At 47.3% G+C, this 18,034-nt stretch overlaps 1 protein-coding gene across 1 annotated transcript in view; it reads right to left on the bottom strand.

The window, feature by feature from the left end:
* SMG1 (SMG1 nonsense mediated mRNA decay associated PI3K related kinase) overlaps positions 1-18,034 on the bottom strand; it is a 77,051-nt gene that overhangs the window by 7,851 nt on the left and 51,166 nt on the right. The window contains exons 41-55 of the mRNA XM_053276198.1: positions 17,753-17,982; positions 16,896-17,144; positions 13,352-13,490; positions 13,153-13,262; positions 11,858-12,076; positions 11,275-11,465; positions 9,424-9,596; positions 8,327-8,606; positions 6,667-6,939; positions 5,947-6,181; positions 4,845-5,068; positions 4,115-4,265; positions 3,842-4,031; positions 2,486-2,955; positions 743-880 (exon numbers count right to left, since the gene is read on the bottom strand). Of these exons, the coding sequence (XP_053132173.1) occupies positions 743-880; positions 2,486-2,955; positions 3,842-4,031; positions 4,115-4,265; positions 4,845-5,068; positions 5,947-6,181; positions 6,667-6,939; positions 8,327-8,606; positions 9,424-9,596; positions 11,275-11,465; positions 11,858-12,076; positions 13,153-13,262; positions 13,352-13,490; positions 16,896-17,144; positions 17,753-17,982 (3,272 nt within the window). The remainder of the gene's footprint in view (positions 1-742; positions 881-2,485; positions 2,956-3,841; positions 4,032-4,114; positions 4,266-4,844; positions 5,069-5,946; positions 6,182-6,666; positions 6,940-8,326; positions 8,607-9,423; positions 9,597-11,274; positions 11,466-11,857; positions 12,077-13,152; positions 13,263-13,351; positions 13,491-16,895; positions 17,145-17,752; positions 17,983-18,034) is intronic.

Below are 18,034 nucleotides of genomic sequence, written 5' to 3'. Positions count from 1 at the left end.
TCTCCTATGATTGTGTTACCGCCCAGATGAGAGTTTTGGGCAGAATACGAATAGGTTGAATTGAATAAAATAAAATAAAATTCAGTAGGAGGTAGGAAGATTATTCCAATGAACTAATGGCTTTGCTTCTGGGAAACTGAAATACCTAAAGGTATGTATAACCACACTAGCCTTTGTGCAGTTCTCCTCAGAAACGTTGCACTGAGGTTCTCTTGTGCCTTGCATGACAACATGTGTTACTTGTTAGGCAATAACACTGAATGGATCTCTGATAAAAGTTGCTTCGTATGCAGTGGCAGTGCAGAGAGCCATTACGAAAAACCAAAGACTGGTAATTCCTTGGGAACGCTTTAGTTCCCCAATGAGTATGTTCTGGTGTTTCCTACTGAATTTGCTTTTCAGCTCACTCATTTGCTTGTGGCATTTGAGAAACTGTGACTCTGTACACACGATGGCCGATGAACAAAATTGACTGGATCCTGGCCAGAATGATGCATCACCTTTTTCACTAAAGGTATGAGATCTGCATTATCTCAAACAGGTTATATTACAGCAGCACACACATATAAACACTTCAAAAAGTTTAAAAAGCAATTCAGTAACATTCCTGCCACCCCACTACTGCTGCTGCTGCATCTATCAGCTGGTAACTGAAATCTCTCAAGAGCATACATATTCATGCAGCAGCTGTGCTCCTGGTAGACGCTTCCCTCAATAATCATGGGAGAGTAAAGCAATTTACCTGAACTGCTGCAATCGAAGCTTCAATCTGGCCAAGGGTGTGAAGTTTCTTTTTCATACTGGCTAAAATTGCAGAGCGAGGCGGAGGAGTGACTGTCATGGCTTGTGGGCGACTGATGAGGAGATCTTCGTGCTGCCACTTTGGGGGGAAAGCAGAGTGCGGGGAGAGACATTTTAGGCTGAGACATGAGCAGCATGCACGGTTCTGTGCATTAGGGACTGAGTCTCTTTGAATCAGTCTTTAGTGTGTTCTATCTTATTCCCTTGGAGCTGTTCACAAGTTTCATTTTTTTAATAGGACTACTTAATTATTGACCTGTTGGACAAACTACTCTGAAATCATTAATTAGTGGTTTCCACACTCTGCCAACATGCCTCCTAAAAAAGCAAATGTGGCTGTTGGCTCCGTCAACAGAGTGTAGTGCCACATCCGGAGAAGAAATGGTTCTATTCTGCTCAGTGCTGGTCAGACCTCACTTGGAATACTGTGTCCAGTTGTGGGCAGCACACATTTTACGGACATTCATAAACTGGGAAAGGATCAGAGGAGGGCAGTGAAGATTGCAAGGGGTCTGGAATCCAAGCCGTATAAGGAAGGGTTGAAGAAGCCAAGTATGTTTAACCCAGTGAAGAGAGAACTAAGGGGAGAGACGAGAGCCATCTTCATATATCTGAAGGGCTGTCATGAGGAGGGGGGGGAGAGGGAGGGGACTCTGTTGCTCCTGAGGGCAGGACTCAAACCGGGGTGGGTGAAATGGCAAAGGAAGCCGATTCAGGTGAGGCATGGGGAAATGCCTCCTGAGGGCAAAAGCTGTTCAGCAGTAGAAGAGCCTGCCTCATGCAGAGGCAGGCTCTCCTTTGCTGGTACACACAACCTCCACCAAGACGACACCATACGAGAACCTCATCTCCCAAAAAACAGATCTTTGGAAGCCTTCTAAAGATTGGGAGAGAGACGGAAACCTCCCAGGAGCAGGAGCTTGGAGAGGGGAGGCTCTGTCCTCCACATTGGCCGACTGACCCTCAGTGGAGCCCTTGAGATCACTTTGAAGTCCCAAACAGCTTAGACCCGAGGGAATCAACAAGCAGCCACTTGGACAGAATCCTAACACCAAGAGGAAGTCACTGGAGACTGCACAGCCACCCAAGAGGTCCCAACAGCAGCCTGGCAGCAGGGCTTTGTAGCAGTTGCATTTGGGGGCACTTCTCAAAGGCAGCCCCATGCACAGGACATTGCAGTGACATCACCAAAGCATGGCCAGGTCTGCTTTGGGGCTGGGGATGCAGCCACAGCTCTTTGCTCGGCCTGCAGAAGGTCCCAGGCTCACTTCCTGGCAGTGTCTCCCGGTAGGGCTGGGAACAGAGACTCCTGCCTGAAACCTTGGAGAGCCGCTGCCAGTCAGTGTTGACACTACTGAGCTAGATGGACCAAAGTCTGACTGTGTAAGGCAGCCTTCTATGCGCCTTCTCAGAAGGCTGCAGTTGGCCCACGAGCCGAAGCTGTGCCAAGGCCCTCCCGGCCACAGCCACCACCTGAGCCCCGCAAAGCAGCACTGGTCAAGCAATATCCCCCAACACATCTGAGTTGCAGAAGGAAAGGTCTCAGCCAGGACAGCCAGACTGTCACTTCCCAGATCAGCTCTCCTATTCTCCAGCAGCCACAATCGTTTATTATGTGGTGGTGGTGGTTGCTGCTGCTCCTGCTCTCAGCTGCCCAAAAGATAAGCGGGCCGGAAAGCCTTACCTGAAACATAGCCATGTGCAGCTGCACTCTTTGGAGACTCGTCTTATAGGAAGAAATGCTGGTCTCAAGTCTCCGCACCAGGTCGTGCTTCTTCCAGGCAGTATCGTAGGAGCTGGCCAACACGGTTGCTCTGTTCATGACCAGCTGAGAAAACCTGCCCATCTGGATATTGTGCTCCACGGCTTTCTTACACAAGTCGTCCACAGACACTTTGCTTTCAGCCCCAAAATCCTTTGCCTCTACTTGAGCGATTATATCTACACCCAGAGCACTAATGAAGCTACACAGAGTCAGTCCCAGCGCTTGATTGGGAAGGCCAATTAAAAGTTGCCGGACAAAGTCGGCTGTGAAGGCTTTGATTGGTTTGGCCATCTGGTCTTCGCTGAAGCAAGAATTCCGATACAAGGTTTTCACATTGACCATCTGCACAGGGCCATTCACAGGGTTTTGCTCTTCCAGAGAACTTATGCCTTGGAAACAGAGTACACAGAGCTAGCACACATTTCATTCACTTCTATCTCCCCACCCCTGTTAATCAGCAATACGGCTTGCAGCTCAAACCTGGCAGTCCAGGTAATGACAGTCTAGTTAAGAACATCCCTGCTGGTTTAGTCCAGCCTCCTGTTTTCCCATTACAACGACATCTTGCATAAAGGAAGGGGACCAGGCAATTCCTGACACTGTGTGGCATCCCCCATTTCAACAGCTTTGTGGGGGCTACCAGCTGTGTGTCTCTGGGCTGAGAAGACCCCTGAGCGGCGTCCTCCATTTCATCCTGAGCACACGGCGTGGCTGTTAATGGCACCGCCGTGGGAGGGTTAGGGTTAGGGTCTAACCCTAACCCTAACCCGGCACTCTAGCTGAGTGCGGGAATCCCACTCTGTCCAGTCCCTTGGGGAGTGCCTAACAGCCTGTTGCCGCTCCAGAGGCACAGAACAAAATTCAGGGAGGAGACAGAGAAAAAAACTTTAGGAATTTGTTGTTGTTGTTAGAAAAACCGTAGAAAGACTCAAGAGTGAAGCAAGCTAAAGACTGAAATAAGCAGTGAACTGGGGTAGGTTGCAGAATAAATATGAAGAATAAACGGAGCTAAGAAGAGCTGTTAGAAACATCTGCCTAGGAGAACAGCAGGACTAAAAGAACTGGGTGGGGTTATCCTGCCTGGGCTTTTAAGGCTTGTAACAACTTTCAATTAGTCCCGTCTGGGAGAACATGGGAAGGATAACCCACTCAGAGACGTCCTCGGCTCCAGGCAGCAGAGAAATTATGTGCATTTTATTCAAAGGGTCAAGATGGATTACAATCTTGATCAAGATAGAATGGTAAAGACTGAGTGACTTCTTGTGATGCATTTACCTGAAAGTGTTTTCGAAAAGGTACCGCAGAGTCTGAAGAACTCCTTGATTGTCTGCAGCCTTTTCAAGAAGAAAATCTCTTCTAGAACTTGCCGATGGTTGTTGTCATCAAAAAAGTTGGCTTGGGTGCTACGGGCTTCCCTGATGATGTCAATCTTGCGCCAAGCAACAGGTATCTCCATCTTGTTGAGCTGCGTGAGATTTGAGCAAACGGTTAGTCCGTTTCCTGGGCACACGTGCGACTTCTAGAAGTGCCACTGGAAGAGGCCTGTACCTTGTCAACCAACAAGCCAAAGGCTGTCTCCACTTGGGCAAACATCCCATCAAAGGCCACCAACAACATCTGGCCTGCTGACATTTTGGGTGTTTCATCCACGGAACCATTTCTTGGCTGAATCAGTTCACCATACTGGGCATGAAGCATCCTAGAGGAGGGAGGAACAAGAGCAGGAGGATATGGTTTTTTTTATGGTTGTTGAAACTATCTGGCTTTTGAAGAATTAAAAACATGCAGAAGTAGGAGGTTTGTCACTGGATTGAAAAGAGGCATAAAGCCATCCACTGCATGGTTTTCCCTTAAATTCTGCACACATCCGCATGTCTCTGGGGGCAATGTCCTCACTCAGCAACCATGCTGCAGCTGCAGCAAGTGACAAGCACCACTCTCTCAGGGCGCCAGGAAGCGACACCCCAGGCTGCCGTCTTGCTCTAGTGCTCAACGGCCACTCTTCCCCCCGCCCTACTGATCTAGGTGCTACCCCAATGATTCCGGAATGCCTTCTGGGATTCTTGGGAGTCCACTGGCAGAACACGTTCAGAAGCAGCTCAAGCATGAACCTTAACATACTGAATGGATAGCTCAGAAGCTCCTAGAATTCCCACTTTCTGGGCTCCCATCAGTAGAAATGCCTCCTTCATTTCTTAAGTGAGCATTATGTAATGATGAATACATGGAGATGGGAACAAACCCAAGCTGAAGATGAGAAACACATGTTGGTTTTTACCTTGCAACATCAATGTAATGAGTGTGGGTTTCTTCTTCAAGCCCCATGGCTGAATTTCTTAGGTAAGCTTGAAGAGATTCAACCAGGGTTTGCAAAGGAACATCGGTAGTTTGTTCAATCAGGCTATCCAGTTCATTAAGCATGCTTTCTAAGGTATATTCTCCTTTCATTAAACACCTAAGTGCTTCTGGGAAAATGATCTGGCGGAAATTTGAATTCAATTCCTGTCAGAAGAAAGAAGATATAAGCATCAAGCTACTGAATAAGGCCATAGGTTTTGCAGAAACTAACAGGCTGCAGGTTGCTAAGGAGTAAAAAAAAAATCCACTGCTTCAAATGCCTGTTTTTATCAAAAGTAGGAATAGTGTTATTTAGCATGATGTAAGAGTTGCCAACGCTAGTTGCCAAGTCTAGTTAAGCGCCTTAACTGCTACAGAACTGAATGCCAGAAAGTTGCCAGCTCACATGGCATTTCAAGTGGCTTATTCCAAGGAGATGTCTTTGGAAATGAGGTGGAAGGTCATCTACACTGTTCTGAGCTGTCAAAGAGTTACCCACATTTTCATGGGATGACTTCCTGGCAACAGCCAGACCCTCATGAACAAAGGGATGTCCACAAAGATGGGCTGCCTCCACCTAGTTGGGCGCCAGGCCCACAAGAATAAATGAATGGCATGGACTTCTAAAACCAAGAAGAGTATCTTGGAACGGCTTCCTCAGACACTTCGGGCTGCCATGTCAGCTGTTCTCTCTCACATCCTCTGTGCAGCCACACCTTTGGAAGCCTCTGGAAAGCCAAGACCCATAGGAGCGGTGCCCACCCGCCAACTGCCAGCACACAAAATAGAACATTCCACTTCAAGAGATTACACGTGTGTGTGTGTTTAAAAGGAGTCTGTCGACAAAAGAATATTCTCAAAGCACATCCACAGGCCCGTGCTGAGCAACATTACATCCTCAGAATCCCTCTTGGGATGTATTCTCCATGCCACCAAATTGCATAAGGAGAGCTAAAACGTTTTGTGGGTGCATCCTTTCTGTTTGTATGCAACTAACACCCACTTTTCCAACCTGAAACAAACAAACAGCAGGCATCTTTCACCTGAAGCGAGATGTAGACGCCGTTAGCCAGGTGAATGGCTTCGGAGGCTTCGACTGGGTTGGGAATATCCAGGTCCTGTGGGACCAGATGGCACTGCTTCAGGAGCTGCACCAGGCACGTGACGTTCCCGCTCATGCTGCAGAGCTCCTCCAAGAACCAGGCTCCGTCTCGCGAGGTCAGGTCGACCAGCTGCTCTCCAGCACTCGACGCAGCACCTTCCATCATCAGATTGCGCCTAAACGAAGCAGCCAGTTGGTCGGTAAACACCCCACCTGGTGCCGCTCAACTCCCCACCTCCAGTAAGGCTCAGACATAGCACAGCAAGGCAGGCCTGGACCCCTCTTTCGGGGGATCTAGGAGCCAGCCGGGGGGCACGTGGCAGGATTATTGGGCTTAGGGACGTTGTGGCGGGGGGGACGGGACATGATGGGCTTCTCTTTATCCCCTTTGGCAGTAAGAGATTCTGCACAGGAACAGGGCTGCCGAGGACAGACATCTTTATCCAGCAACTTTGCCTTGCAATATCTGAAGACTAGGCACCATGGCTGCTCCCTGGAGCTGGAGATTTTGCAATCCCTGTAGTGAGGATTGTTATGTACAGCACATTAGCAACTAAGGCAACCAGAAAAGTACCCATGTAGGAAATGAAACTGTCCTCTTTAGGAAGGGTGGGGGAGAAAAGGCATTCACCATGGATGCTGCACCTCACAAGCCTCTCACCTGGTGAGGGTACACAGAGCAGAGATGATCACGCTTGCAAGGCTCAGGGAACCCTCTTCGCCATTTTCGTGAAGGAAGACCTTAATGCAACGCTCAATTTCTTTCAACTGCTCCTCACACACTGGAACCGTGACTGCTTCTTGCTTTAAACGCTCTACTTGCCGGATAAGCCTGCTATTTATATCGGTGGCATATCGCTGCAAAGTCATCTCTGTAGTCGTTATGAACTGACACACCGCTGGAGGGGGCTGAGGAGCATACTGAATTTCATACCTGAAACATAATACAATTACACACATCAACTCAAGAGGTGCATCCTGTTCTAGCTCACAGATTCAGAATGGCTTGCAGTATTTGAATACTCCCTTCCAGTTTCTCTTCTTTCACCCTTTCAGTCATCCTTAACCTTTTACGGAACATTTTTAGCCTATCTATTCCTTAAGTAAGCTTATGAGATCACCCGACACTCGGTGTGTGTGTGTGTGTGTCCACCCCACGCACCCCCCCTCCTGGCCACTTTGCAATGCCTGGACCAATATGAGCCAAGTTTGCTACAGCCGTAGACACACCTCAATGGCGTAGTTTGTGCTGTCATCCACCCCAATTCAAGATGGCGGACATGTGAACATTTGAGGCAGAAGTGGGCTAATTTGTGAGGTAATTCTCAAGCTTATAGTGAAAGGAAAGCAGGCAGCTTAGTTCTTACTAGGACTCATTTTAAGGAGTGAAACAAAAACATTATCCCTTCCACTCTGTTCCTTTTTGCTCCAATGAAGAACACACAAGCACAACTGCAAGTAGCCCCAATTCATACTCCCCTTCTCAACTCTCTTCTGAAACAACCCCATCCCTTCTGTATTCCCACCTCTATGATCAGAACTAGGCATTAGAGCCGCCATATGGCTGCCACTGAAGAGGGCAACCCTGTGTCTAGTTCTCCTCTGTATTGCCTAATGAAACTCATGAGATGTGAAAAAGCTTCCCTGCCCTGCAGCTGACAACCAATGAAAGTGGAGCGCAGGGGGAGGAGGAAGAGAGAGACTCGTGATGTGAGAAGAGTGGATTTCACTAGATGCGACACGGAAAAGATGACCACCTAGGCATGCAAATGTTGCTTCACACATTGTCCACAATACAGAGGCCTAGTCAACGCCTAACATTGTCCATGCATGCCTAGCCCTCTAACCCGATGGTCTTCTTCTGAGAGAGTACCCCAGCAAATCAAGAGATATGAATGCTACAATTAAGGAATAAATTGCATTCAGACCCGACATAATAAATTCAGAAGTGCTTTAAACATTTCTTACTGAGCACTGGAAAGAGTTTGGGACATGCTATTTACAACAAAAACTTGTGCATTTTGTTAGGTTTAGAAGGAACATTTGCAAAGGTATGAATGTTTTTCTGAAACACTACATATTAGAACAGCCAGTTTAGAAAGAATCTCTGATATTTTACTTCCTTGATTAGTTTCGCTTTTTAAAAAATGTTATATATTCACAAATATAATTAATTATGTACAAGAACTGACATATAAATGACACCAACAATGAACCACATTTGGAGACAGTCTTTTTTATTACAAGACTTCATTTTATCCACTACTGAAGCCTTTCCAAGGATGTAATCCTCCCGCTTCGGGAGCAAACAGACAACTTACTTCCGGTAAAGCTCTTGGCAGCGGTCGATGGTCATATTGCCCATGAGCTCTTCCATCCAGGCCTTCCACTGCTCCACACGGTGCTTCTGGAACACTGTCTTGGGGTACTGGAGCGCCACCGTGGCATAGTTGTGCAGCTGCTCAAGGCATCCACGCAGGACCGACCGCCTCTGCTGGAGAAAAGCCCCCACCTCTCCCTCCAGCTGCTCACACTGGCTGATCAGGTGTGCCTGGCCAGCATTTTGAAGGAAGGCCGTTGCAGGCACATAACTCGGAGGACCTTCAACAGGAAGCAACAAGAAGAGACATATTCGAACCCACAGGCAGAAGCCATTCAGGCACGCCTCAGCTGCTAAGCAGAACAAGGCAACCTTCCCTGTGTTCCACCAGCACCAGTCACTAAGGCAGGCGGAGCTTCCGGCTCTCCCATATCACAACACTGAGGTCTCTACTAGGGACGTGCACAAACTGGCAGACAGCTGGTTCGGCGGCAGCAAGGGGGGTACTCCCCACACACCCCGCCGGCACTGTGCTCAAAATCGCTGCGCGGGGCGACAGCATACTCCCTTGCCGCCCCGGTCAGTGATTCCACATTTCTGAATTATGCACTGCAGTGGCCAAAAGGCACCCAAGGCTGAAAGTCCAAATGATGCAACCCACATGATTGCAAGAGAGAAACCAGACCATTCAGTAACCAACCATGGGCAACTTTTTATTGGCCCTTCATCAGGGGCACCAAGCTGGTCTTGCAGTAGCAAGTATGAATTATCCCATTTGCTAAGCAGGGTTTACTTCTGTTTGTGTTTGGATGGGTGACTGCATGCGAGTGCTGCCTGTCTGCTGTGGGAAATTCTCCTCAAGGGGTGGAGCCCTAGCTCAGAGGAGGAGCCTCTGCTTTGCAGGCAGGAGGCCCCCGGTTCAATGCCCAGCCCCTTCGAGAGCCACTGCCAGTCAGCGTAGGAACTCCTGCGCTCGATGGACCAGCAGTCGGACTCCGTGGAAGGCGGCTTCCTGTGTCCCTGTGCCTCCTCACTCTGCCTCATAGCAAGCCCAAGGGCGGGGGGGGGGGGGCACGGACCACCTGATCAGCTTCATACCAAGATCCATTTGGGTGCTAATTTCCTGGAGCAGACTTGCAAGCTGAGTTGCTTCCAGATTATTGAAAGCCGCTTGGTAATGGGATATCCACTGCTCAAATTCATTCAGTTTCACCTGGATTGCTTCCTGTACAGCCCTCTGCTGTGTCTGGAGCTGAGTGTGTTCAGAATACCTGAGTAAAAAGCAAGCAACACACACACATCCAGTTACAAACATCATCAGTGACTTAAAAGACATTTGCTACACACAGCAGGCTACAGGATGCTTCCACATGAGGCGTTCAGCACAGAGGGTCGCTATGGAAACCCAGCTTGTCGCAAGCAATAGCCGCTTCTTGGCACGGACATGGAGGAGGACCCAGCAAGGCCCCCGACATGGCTGCACGGCAGTCCCAGCACCCCAGTTCAAGGCCACTGGGGAGAGGGGAGGCCAGGGGTGCAATCCAACAACATCTGCAGACCAAAGTCTGAGAAGCCTGGAGGTACACAGTGCAGCCATCCCTTGCCCATCCATTCAGGAAAACCTCGCCGTTGGCAAATTCACAGCTGGCAAGCAACTGAAATCAATGGGAATCAGGGGGTTAGGGGAACTGCAGTCACAAAAAGACTGAAAAATCAAAGAGAAAATACAATTTTTTTTGGCCAAAAGTCACCCAGGATCCCTTTAAAATCACCAAAAATAAGCAAGAGCAGTGAGCAAATTGAACCTCTGGAAAATTTTGAACCCAGCAAAATCACTCAAAGGCACTTTAAATCGTGAGAAGCTGGCTGGGTCAGCAAGAGGAATGAACGGACTGAACCTCAGAACCCCCCCCAATTACGGGGGGAAACCCCAAATCACGAAAAAATCTCACCAAAGCTTGGCTACTCAGGTCGCCGTTGACGGGACCGGTCACAATTCCCCCACCGCGGATACTTAAAACCGTGGCTGGCAAGGGACGACTCCTCCAGAGGAGAGACTGCTCTTTTCTCCTCATCAGGCAACCAACCCCTGCCCAGTGCAGGCCAGAGTTTCCAATCGTACTGCATTTGTGGTGAAGGACCAGGAGCGACACCCTCACCAATGTCCCCTCTAAGGCGTGCGCACGTCCGCGCGCTCACAAGTTTTCTGATGTCCGCTCAGGTTGAGTTGGGAAGGCCCCCCTCTGAATGCACGCGGTGCGCACACCCTGCCTTGATCCTGCCGCCCAGAACAAAACTCATTTCGCACAGAGATGCAAAGAAGGAGAGGGACCACTGAGCCTCACTCAGTGACTTTCACTATTTTTCAAGCAGGGGCCAATCTGGCAAACCACCACCACCACCACCACCACCACCTTCCAGTGCGAGAGTCTTTTCCCACTGTGCTGACCATGGCAACTTATCTGCTCTCCCCAGTATGGGGGCCGGGGGGACAAAGAGAAACAGAGCCCTAACAAGCCCCAGCACCATCTTACAAGGCACACACAGACTGCTGAGAAGTCAAGTCCTTCCTAGAGTCCCCACTCCCGTGATCTATGGGGGAAGTACTGGGAAAGGCTACCCTGCCCAGTACTTTGGGCATACTTTCCAAGATGGCCCTGGGGCTCAAGAGGGTTCCAGGTCCCTTAAAAGGAGCCCCGCCAGCGCTGGGGAAAGCACAGCCCTGTGTGGTGGGCATGGAGCTGGGTGGAGTATGTGCCCTTGGCTGAAGCTTATTGGACAGGCCAAATAAGCCATGAATCAGGGAGCCACAATGGGGCCAATGGGAGCCACTGCTGGCTCCTGAGCCCTGCCATGAAGAACTCTGCCCTCATTGGGGGGGGGGGCTGACCTCTGTAGGCAACTTCAACAGCCTCCAGCCAAGGCCTCATGCAGGAAAAGCGCCCATACCTGTGCTGCAGCGTGTGCGTTGGGTGGTCCCCCACTTCTGCTCCATCCAGATAGTCAATCTCTTCCAATAGTTTGCCTTGCAATTTCTCAACATCTGTCAACTGCTCTTGCAAATTTAAGTATTCTGCTAAGCTACCATCCAGTTTAGGAAGAACAGCCAACATTTCATCTCTGTTCTTAAACCAGTTCACCTGCAGCAGACATAAAAGGCTGTAAATGGATGAGACCAAGTGTTGAAGGAATAGAAGAACATTTGCCTTCTGTTTCCTGAACCCATCTTTGGAAGACTTTAATGCCAACTCATACTTTGGCTGATCAAGGGTGTCACATGTCAGTTAACACTGTTCTCCATGACTGTGGTCTATTGACCAGTAAGATACAAGAGGCCTTCCACATGAAGCCAATACACTAACAGAATAAATACAATGAACACCTTCAAAAACTGAGAAGCAAGCTCAAAAGAGACTTGGGATAAAACACAATTTCTTAAAAAAACAAAAACCCGCCCACAAAACTGTCCTAAGAACCATGAAAACATTGCTCAGGCAATAACAGGGGACTCCTCTGCGGCGACTGGACGCACCTTGATTTCAGCGACCCGGGAAGAGAAGAGGCTGCGTGTGACGTCCCTCTCCATCTCTCTCTTGCTTTGCTTGCTCTCGGCCTGCTGCCCTCCTCCGCCATACACGGCTCCAGCAAAGCCAGCTTCGCCCCCTGCAGTCCAGTCCACAAGCGGGTCATAAACAAAAGCTTCAAGCAACGTCAGCAGGGTCTCTCTTCCACGGCGCATAATATGCAGAACCTGTTTCCAGTATATATGAAGGGCTGGGTTTACGCTGTGCATTTGTAGGGTCAAGCCCAACTCCACATTTGCAGCATTTCCCCTTGACTGTCTTGCACAGCCTCTGGGGGCTCTGAACACATTACAGGAGTGGATTTTCTGAAAACTACATTCGTTTCCTGACTTTTGTAGCCGAACCATTTCGTGACACAGCTGAGACCAAGATTTTGGCCCACCTAAGGCCATTCAATGATCTACCCAGGAGAACGGGATTGAAACGTTGACTTCCCACATTCATCACCACCACTCTGACCACTGTGCTGAGTTTTCCCCTCCCCAAACCTGGCCTTCTTTCTCCAAGCAAAGGGGTTGTTGATGAGGTCGACGTATCTTCCCCCAGGCCAAGAGCCCTGATTGCTCTTCTTCACTGGGCCTGCTCACGCACGGCTGAGGCAAGGAGAGGAGCGGCTCTTGAGCCCAAGGGGGAAGTGTCTCCAGACAGGCCTCTCCTCTGAAAAAACCTGCCTTCCACCTGATGGAACCACTAGAGTCTGGACCACTAGAGACTGACGGCAAGTCAGGGGAAAGTAGATTCACGGGGATCAAAGTCTTTTACACAACTAGCCCTGGGATTCCCAGCAGGGGGTACTAGTACCCCTAAGGGTATCGGAGGGGCTCCCAGGGGGCACCCTCCGAGGAGCACCCTCCTGCCTCCCCTCACTGCAGCCGCGCTTTTTGTTCCCCATCTGAGGATCGCCAATGTGTCCGCTGCAGAAGGGGCGGGTGAAGATCCTCCTCCTCTGCTCCTGATTGGTTGGTTAGTTATGTGCCGAGGCTCCACATCCTCTTCTCCCTCAGCCTGACTGACAGGCTTCAGACAATTAGCACTGAGTACTCCCACTGAAGTTAACAGGTCAAGTCCACTATTTCATGAGTAACCTAGTCTGGATGTAAGCCAGTGACTGGAGTCACCTGTCTCATAACTAACATTCAGATTTGTGTGCACATACACACCCTATGGGGCGTCCACGCTGAAGGGGTCCAACAGAAGAGACACACTTGTGATAAAAAGGCTGGGAACCCCTGCGATAGCCTACCTGCTCACAAGAAAGCCTGAAAACTCCTTCTACTCCTGTCACTCCAAATGCCGTTTCAATATTCTGTGTCATCCTGAAGGGAACCTTCTCTGGTACTCGGAGACTTTTCCCTGTAAAAGGAACAACTCAGCTCCAATAGAGTATCCAACCGTATTCATTTTAATTCATATAAATGCTCAATCTACTTTTTTTTATATACCTTTTTCAAAGCAAACATTATAATCGATGTGAACCACCTCTCCGGTAGTCATATCAATAAGAACGTTATCCAGATGTCTGTCTCCAAGACCGATTATGTAGCCAACCATGGACATAACTGCCGTGGATCTTGCGTAAGACTTTGAATAAAAAAAGTTTGAAGTTATGGACCGGTTTATTTCCCCCAAGTAGAGAAACGTATTCTAAGCTTAAAAACCGCTTCAAGATCATGGATCCGCACATGCACTGAGCACCAACACCCACATCCTCCCACAGCCACAGTAATAACAACTGCAGCTGGGGGGGGGGGGTGCGAGGGGGGGGGAGACAGCCGCCAGGAGCCTGGACCCTTTCCGGACCCTACCCTGGTCTGACCCGTAAATGGGCAGGAGGAAGCAGAAGGCGGGTCTGTACTTCTGACCCGCCCCAGCCTCAAGAGACAGAAGGCTGCCACCTAGTGGTAAAATAGCAACAAGACGGCCTTTCAGAGAGACATTTCAGAATGAATGTTCTTTATGGTTACAAAATGTTACAAAGTAAGTGAAGACCATTTAGAAATCCCAATTAGAATTTTAAGAGCCAGCTTTGGACTCTTTGTTGTGAGAACTTTTCCTCCTTATCTTCTGGTAGAACAGCTGTAGACTGTGACTCACAAAAAGATAAAGCAATCAGAGAAAGCTATAATTCCCTTTGCTGGGACAGTTTGTTTGTTTTGTAAACATTTTAGTCTAAACCCACTGAGTTCTTTCTCTGCAAAGGATTGTTTTCATTGTTAATTACTAGATTTAATGGATGTGTATTAATCTGGACTTTTATTCCTAAAAAGCCTTATATGCATTGAACTATGCTATTTTAGTATAGTTGTCAAAGATTATCCTGGTGTGTAAATATTTGACGTTTTCATTACTAGGGAATTCGTTTTTGGCTTTTTGTTGTTGTTGTTGTTGTTAAAAGGTAGTTCTTTGAGGGCCTTATAAGAATTGAACATTTTATTCCCTGTGACAAAAATCTCAGTTAAACAAACTAGGGAATAAGAATTTTGCCCAGCTTCTTGGTTGTGAGAACTTTTTCTCCTTATCTTTAGGCAGAACAATTACAGACTGTGGTTTATAAAAAGACAAAGCAAACAGAGAAAGTTTTTATTGTCCCAGCCGGGACAATTTTTTGTTGTTGTTGTAAACATTTAAGTTTGAATCAAATGAGTTATTTCTTTCTGTGTGGGATTGTTCTTATTGGTAACTACCAGATTTTAATGGATGTGTCTGGACTTTTGTTTTCCCTGTAACAGACAATTTGATGTTATCTTTTCTTTTGGGCATATCATTCATATTAATCCAAAGAAGTTTTTTTAGGGGTAGTTTCCTGAAGGCCATACATGAGCATAACCTTGTATTCCCTGTGATAAAAATCTTAGTCAAACAAAGTAGGGAATAAGGAGTAGCCATTTCAGCTTGTGTCTCTCTTGCAGACGGCTATTTAAAGAAGAAACTTTTGTAAAATACTACTTTTGGCTAGAGATTATTAAGTTTGTAAAACGATGTCTTACAATCATTTTTTTCAAATAGCTGTGGAGGAGCTTAACAAGATTTATCTGCAAAGAGGTAGGTTGAGTGCAAAGATATCTTTAGATCAGGAGGTGTCTCAGACTGATTTAGGGACTTACACCCAGACAGTTTTGGCCAAGGAAATGCGATCTGAACAATGTAACACCTCTCCGCATAAACATTCAAGTTTATGTACTAGATTTTGGAAAAGAAGACATGGCTGGATTACAAGTGGCAAAGAATATATGTTCAATACTGTTTACAGCTGAATTTCTCTCTAACAGAATCAAACACAGATGGGCACTGACCTTTTGGCACCCACTCTTTTGTGTATTTAGAAGAAGGTGATTATTCTTGTTTTTAGATTCAAAATAAGTTCTGGTTGTATGATTTTCCTTTTCTCGAGTTTATAGAAGGCTCTGACTATTGGATTGGCTGATTGACAAAGTTTATTTTTCAGTTTTTGGTCTATACTGTAGTTGATTTCTGAGTGTTTCTGACAGTCTCTTGGTTATGCACCTTTTAATGAAACATAATTTTATCTTTTTATGTTAATCTTTTCTAAGATTATAGTTTTTTAAGATTCCAGTTTTTTAAGATTCCTTCTTTTTCTTCCTTTTCTCCCCCCCCCTTTAAGTTGTACTAATTAAAGAAAAGCTGCATTGAAGCAATTATTTAATGTCTGTTGGTTGAAAACTGGTTTGATATTTGAAAGAATACATAAACCAGTCCTAAATATGATTGCTATTACAGGATACATTCTTATGGTATAGACAGTAAATTAGTATTTTATCAACTGTACTTTACCACAGTATACAGAAGTTTAGAGATGCCTTTTATCTTTTTGATTCGATTTTTAATTTTTTTCCTTGCCTTTTGTATTCTTTGTATTAGAAATTAATAAAATCTTAATTTAAAAAAATAGAATTTTAGAACTGGAAGGCAAGAGTGCATCCACATTGGAAGGAGATACTTTACTATAATGAACTTCACGATGCTTTAAGTGGAAGTCACATTGGCAAAAAAACTTCAATGTGAAAACTTCTAAAATGTAAGTGAACACAATGATTACTACTCCTCATGGACATAATCTCACAGAGTGACTTCTCTGCTTGTACAATTCTGCTTGTTAAAACAACCAGGCCCCTTTGAAAGTGGTGGCTCTTTCATCTTTAGCAGGGGGGAGCTTCTGCCCCTCTTTGGACCAGCATGGCAACCCTCCCAGAGGCTCTTGCTGGGGTCTCCTTGGTGTTTCTTTTTAGGCTCTGAGCCTCTTGGTGGCAGGGAATCCTCTTCCCTTCCGCTATGTAAACCACTTTGAGAACTTGAAAAGTGGTATACAATATCTTTTTTATTATTATTATTATTATTATTATTGAGGTAGAGATGAAGAAGTAGTAGTAGTAGAAGTAGTAGTAGTAGTAGTAGTAGTAGTACCTCTTCAAGAAGCCAAGACTGAGCACCCATCCCCTTTCTCCCCATTGAAGCCTATTATCTATCCCTCCCAGCCCAATTCTTTACCTATGCACAATCACCACGTGAACACAACCGGGGCCTGGGCTCTAACTGTGTTAATTTAAAAAAAGATTATTCTTAGAACTGGTTATATATTTAACTCACGTAGTGCCGACCCAGATTATGAAGCCCGAGATGTTCTGTGGGCTTCTTAAATGCCCCTGCTCAGCCGCCCCAGCCCTCCTCTTTCCCACCGACTCCCTTCCCTCGGCCTCTGTCTCCTGCTGCCTTTATTCCCCCCTGCAATTCAGAGCTCTCCTGCATGGAGTCTTCTCGCACAGACTAAGCATGACTCACCCGCAGTAGCGCCTTCCTCAAAACTATGCTGCTTTGGTACACCTTCCATTTCTGCAGCTGCTGTCAACAGGCTGCCCTTAAGCCTGATGGAAGCCACCAGTGGCTTGTGGGCCACACAATTCATCCAGAGGGCATTCACCCAACACACGGCCTACAGGAGGAAGAGGGGGGGAGGGGGTCCCCACCTACCTGTGTGACTCTCCACCATTCGTCGGGTGTCGTACAGGACGACCAAAGTTCTTTAGCAAGAAGATTGGGTGGCGTCGATTCCATTAACTCTTCCAAAACGGTCTTCATTACATTTAGGGGCCAGTCTCGACGGGACACATCCAGGCTGAGACCAACTGTTTTCAAAGCCGGTCCAATTTTGCTGTAATACAGTTCACTGGGTCTAGGTACAATCCCAGGATTTTGAAGAGTCTGGTAGGAATCTTGGGCCTAAAAACACAGTCCATTAGTCCCGTTTGTATAGTTCACCTAAAGACAGGTAACTAGTCTAACGTGGCTCAGACTGGAGTTACAGCAGGAAAATAAATCCAAGCTATGGGAAGACCCCCGCTGGATCAGATCAAAAGTCTATCTAGCCCAGCATTTTGTTTCCTGTAACAGCCAACTAGGTGCTTCCAGGAAGACAACTAGTGGTTTGGGGGGGGGGGGGGAGAAGACTCTCTCCTGCTGTTGAGAAAAGAGGAAGTACACGCCCAAAGAACTCGGGCAGTTTCCAATGAAGCCACAAGTCACAGTACGAAGCCGCCTGGTCTTCTAGAAGGTGTAATGGTGCTCCAGTTTCTCTGCTTTAGAGCAGGCACCCGGGACATTCACCAGCTCACAGCTCTGCAGCTGAAGCAGCCATAGCACCACACACCACCACTACGATCCCTCCACAACTTCTAGGACTGCAGCCGAGCGCTGTAACTCCCTGGCCTGGGCATCAGCTTTCAAAACATATTTTTAATTTGGGTCAGGATTCTGCCATTAAAAGCTTTAGAGACCTCGATTGTGGAATGACACACAGTTGCAACTGCCAAGTAACTATCGGTCATTACCTTTTGTGTTTGTAAAGCAGCTTCTCTCTGCTGCCACCTCTTATAAAGGCCAAATAAAGGAGTGGCTCCATCTACCCACTGAATCAGGCCTGATCTTGTCCCCAGGGGCGTAACAGAGTAATGCCTGGCGTGGAAACGAGGCGTCTCTTGGCGATTGATGGTGGCAAACATGGTGTTCACAATGGATAAGAACTGCATGATCCGTTCATCCAGGTGGAGATCTTCTAGCCCTACATGGAAGAGGAGAGAGGCTTGTGTTTAACTCAGCAACCTCCTACTCCC

The sequence above is a fragment of the Hemicordylus capensis genome, chromosome 13 (assembly GCF_027244095.1).
Source record: "Hemicordylus capensis ecotype Gifberg chromosome 13, rHemCap1.1.pri, whole genome shotgun sequence".
Classification (NCBI taxonomy): Eukaryota; Metazoa; Chordata; class Lepidosauria; order Squamata; family Cordylidae; genus Hemicordylus; species Hemicordylus capensis.
This window is presented reverse-complemented; position numbering and strand designations above follow the sequence as displayed.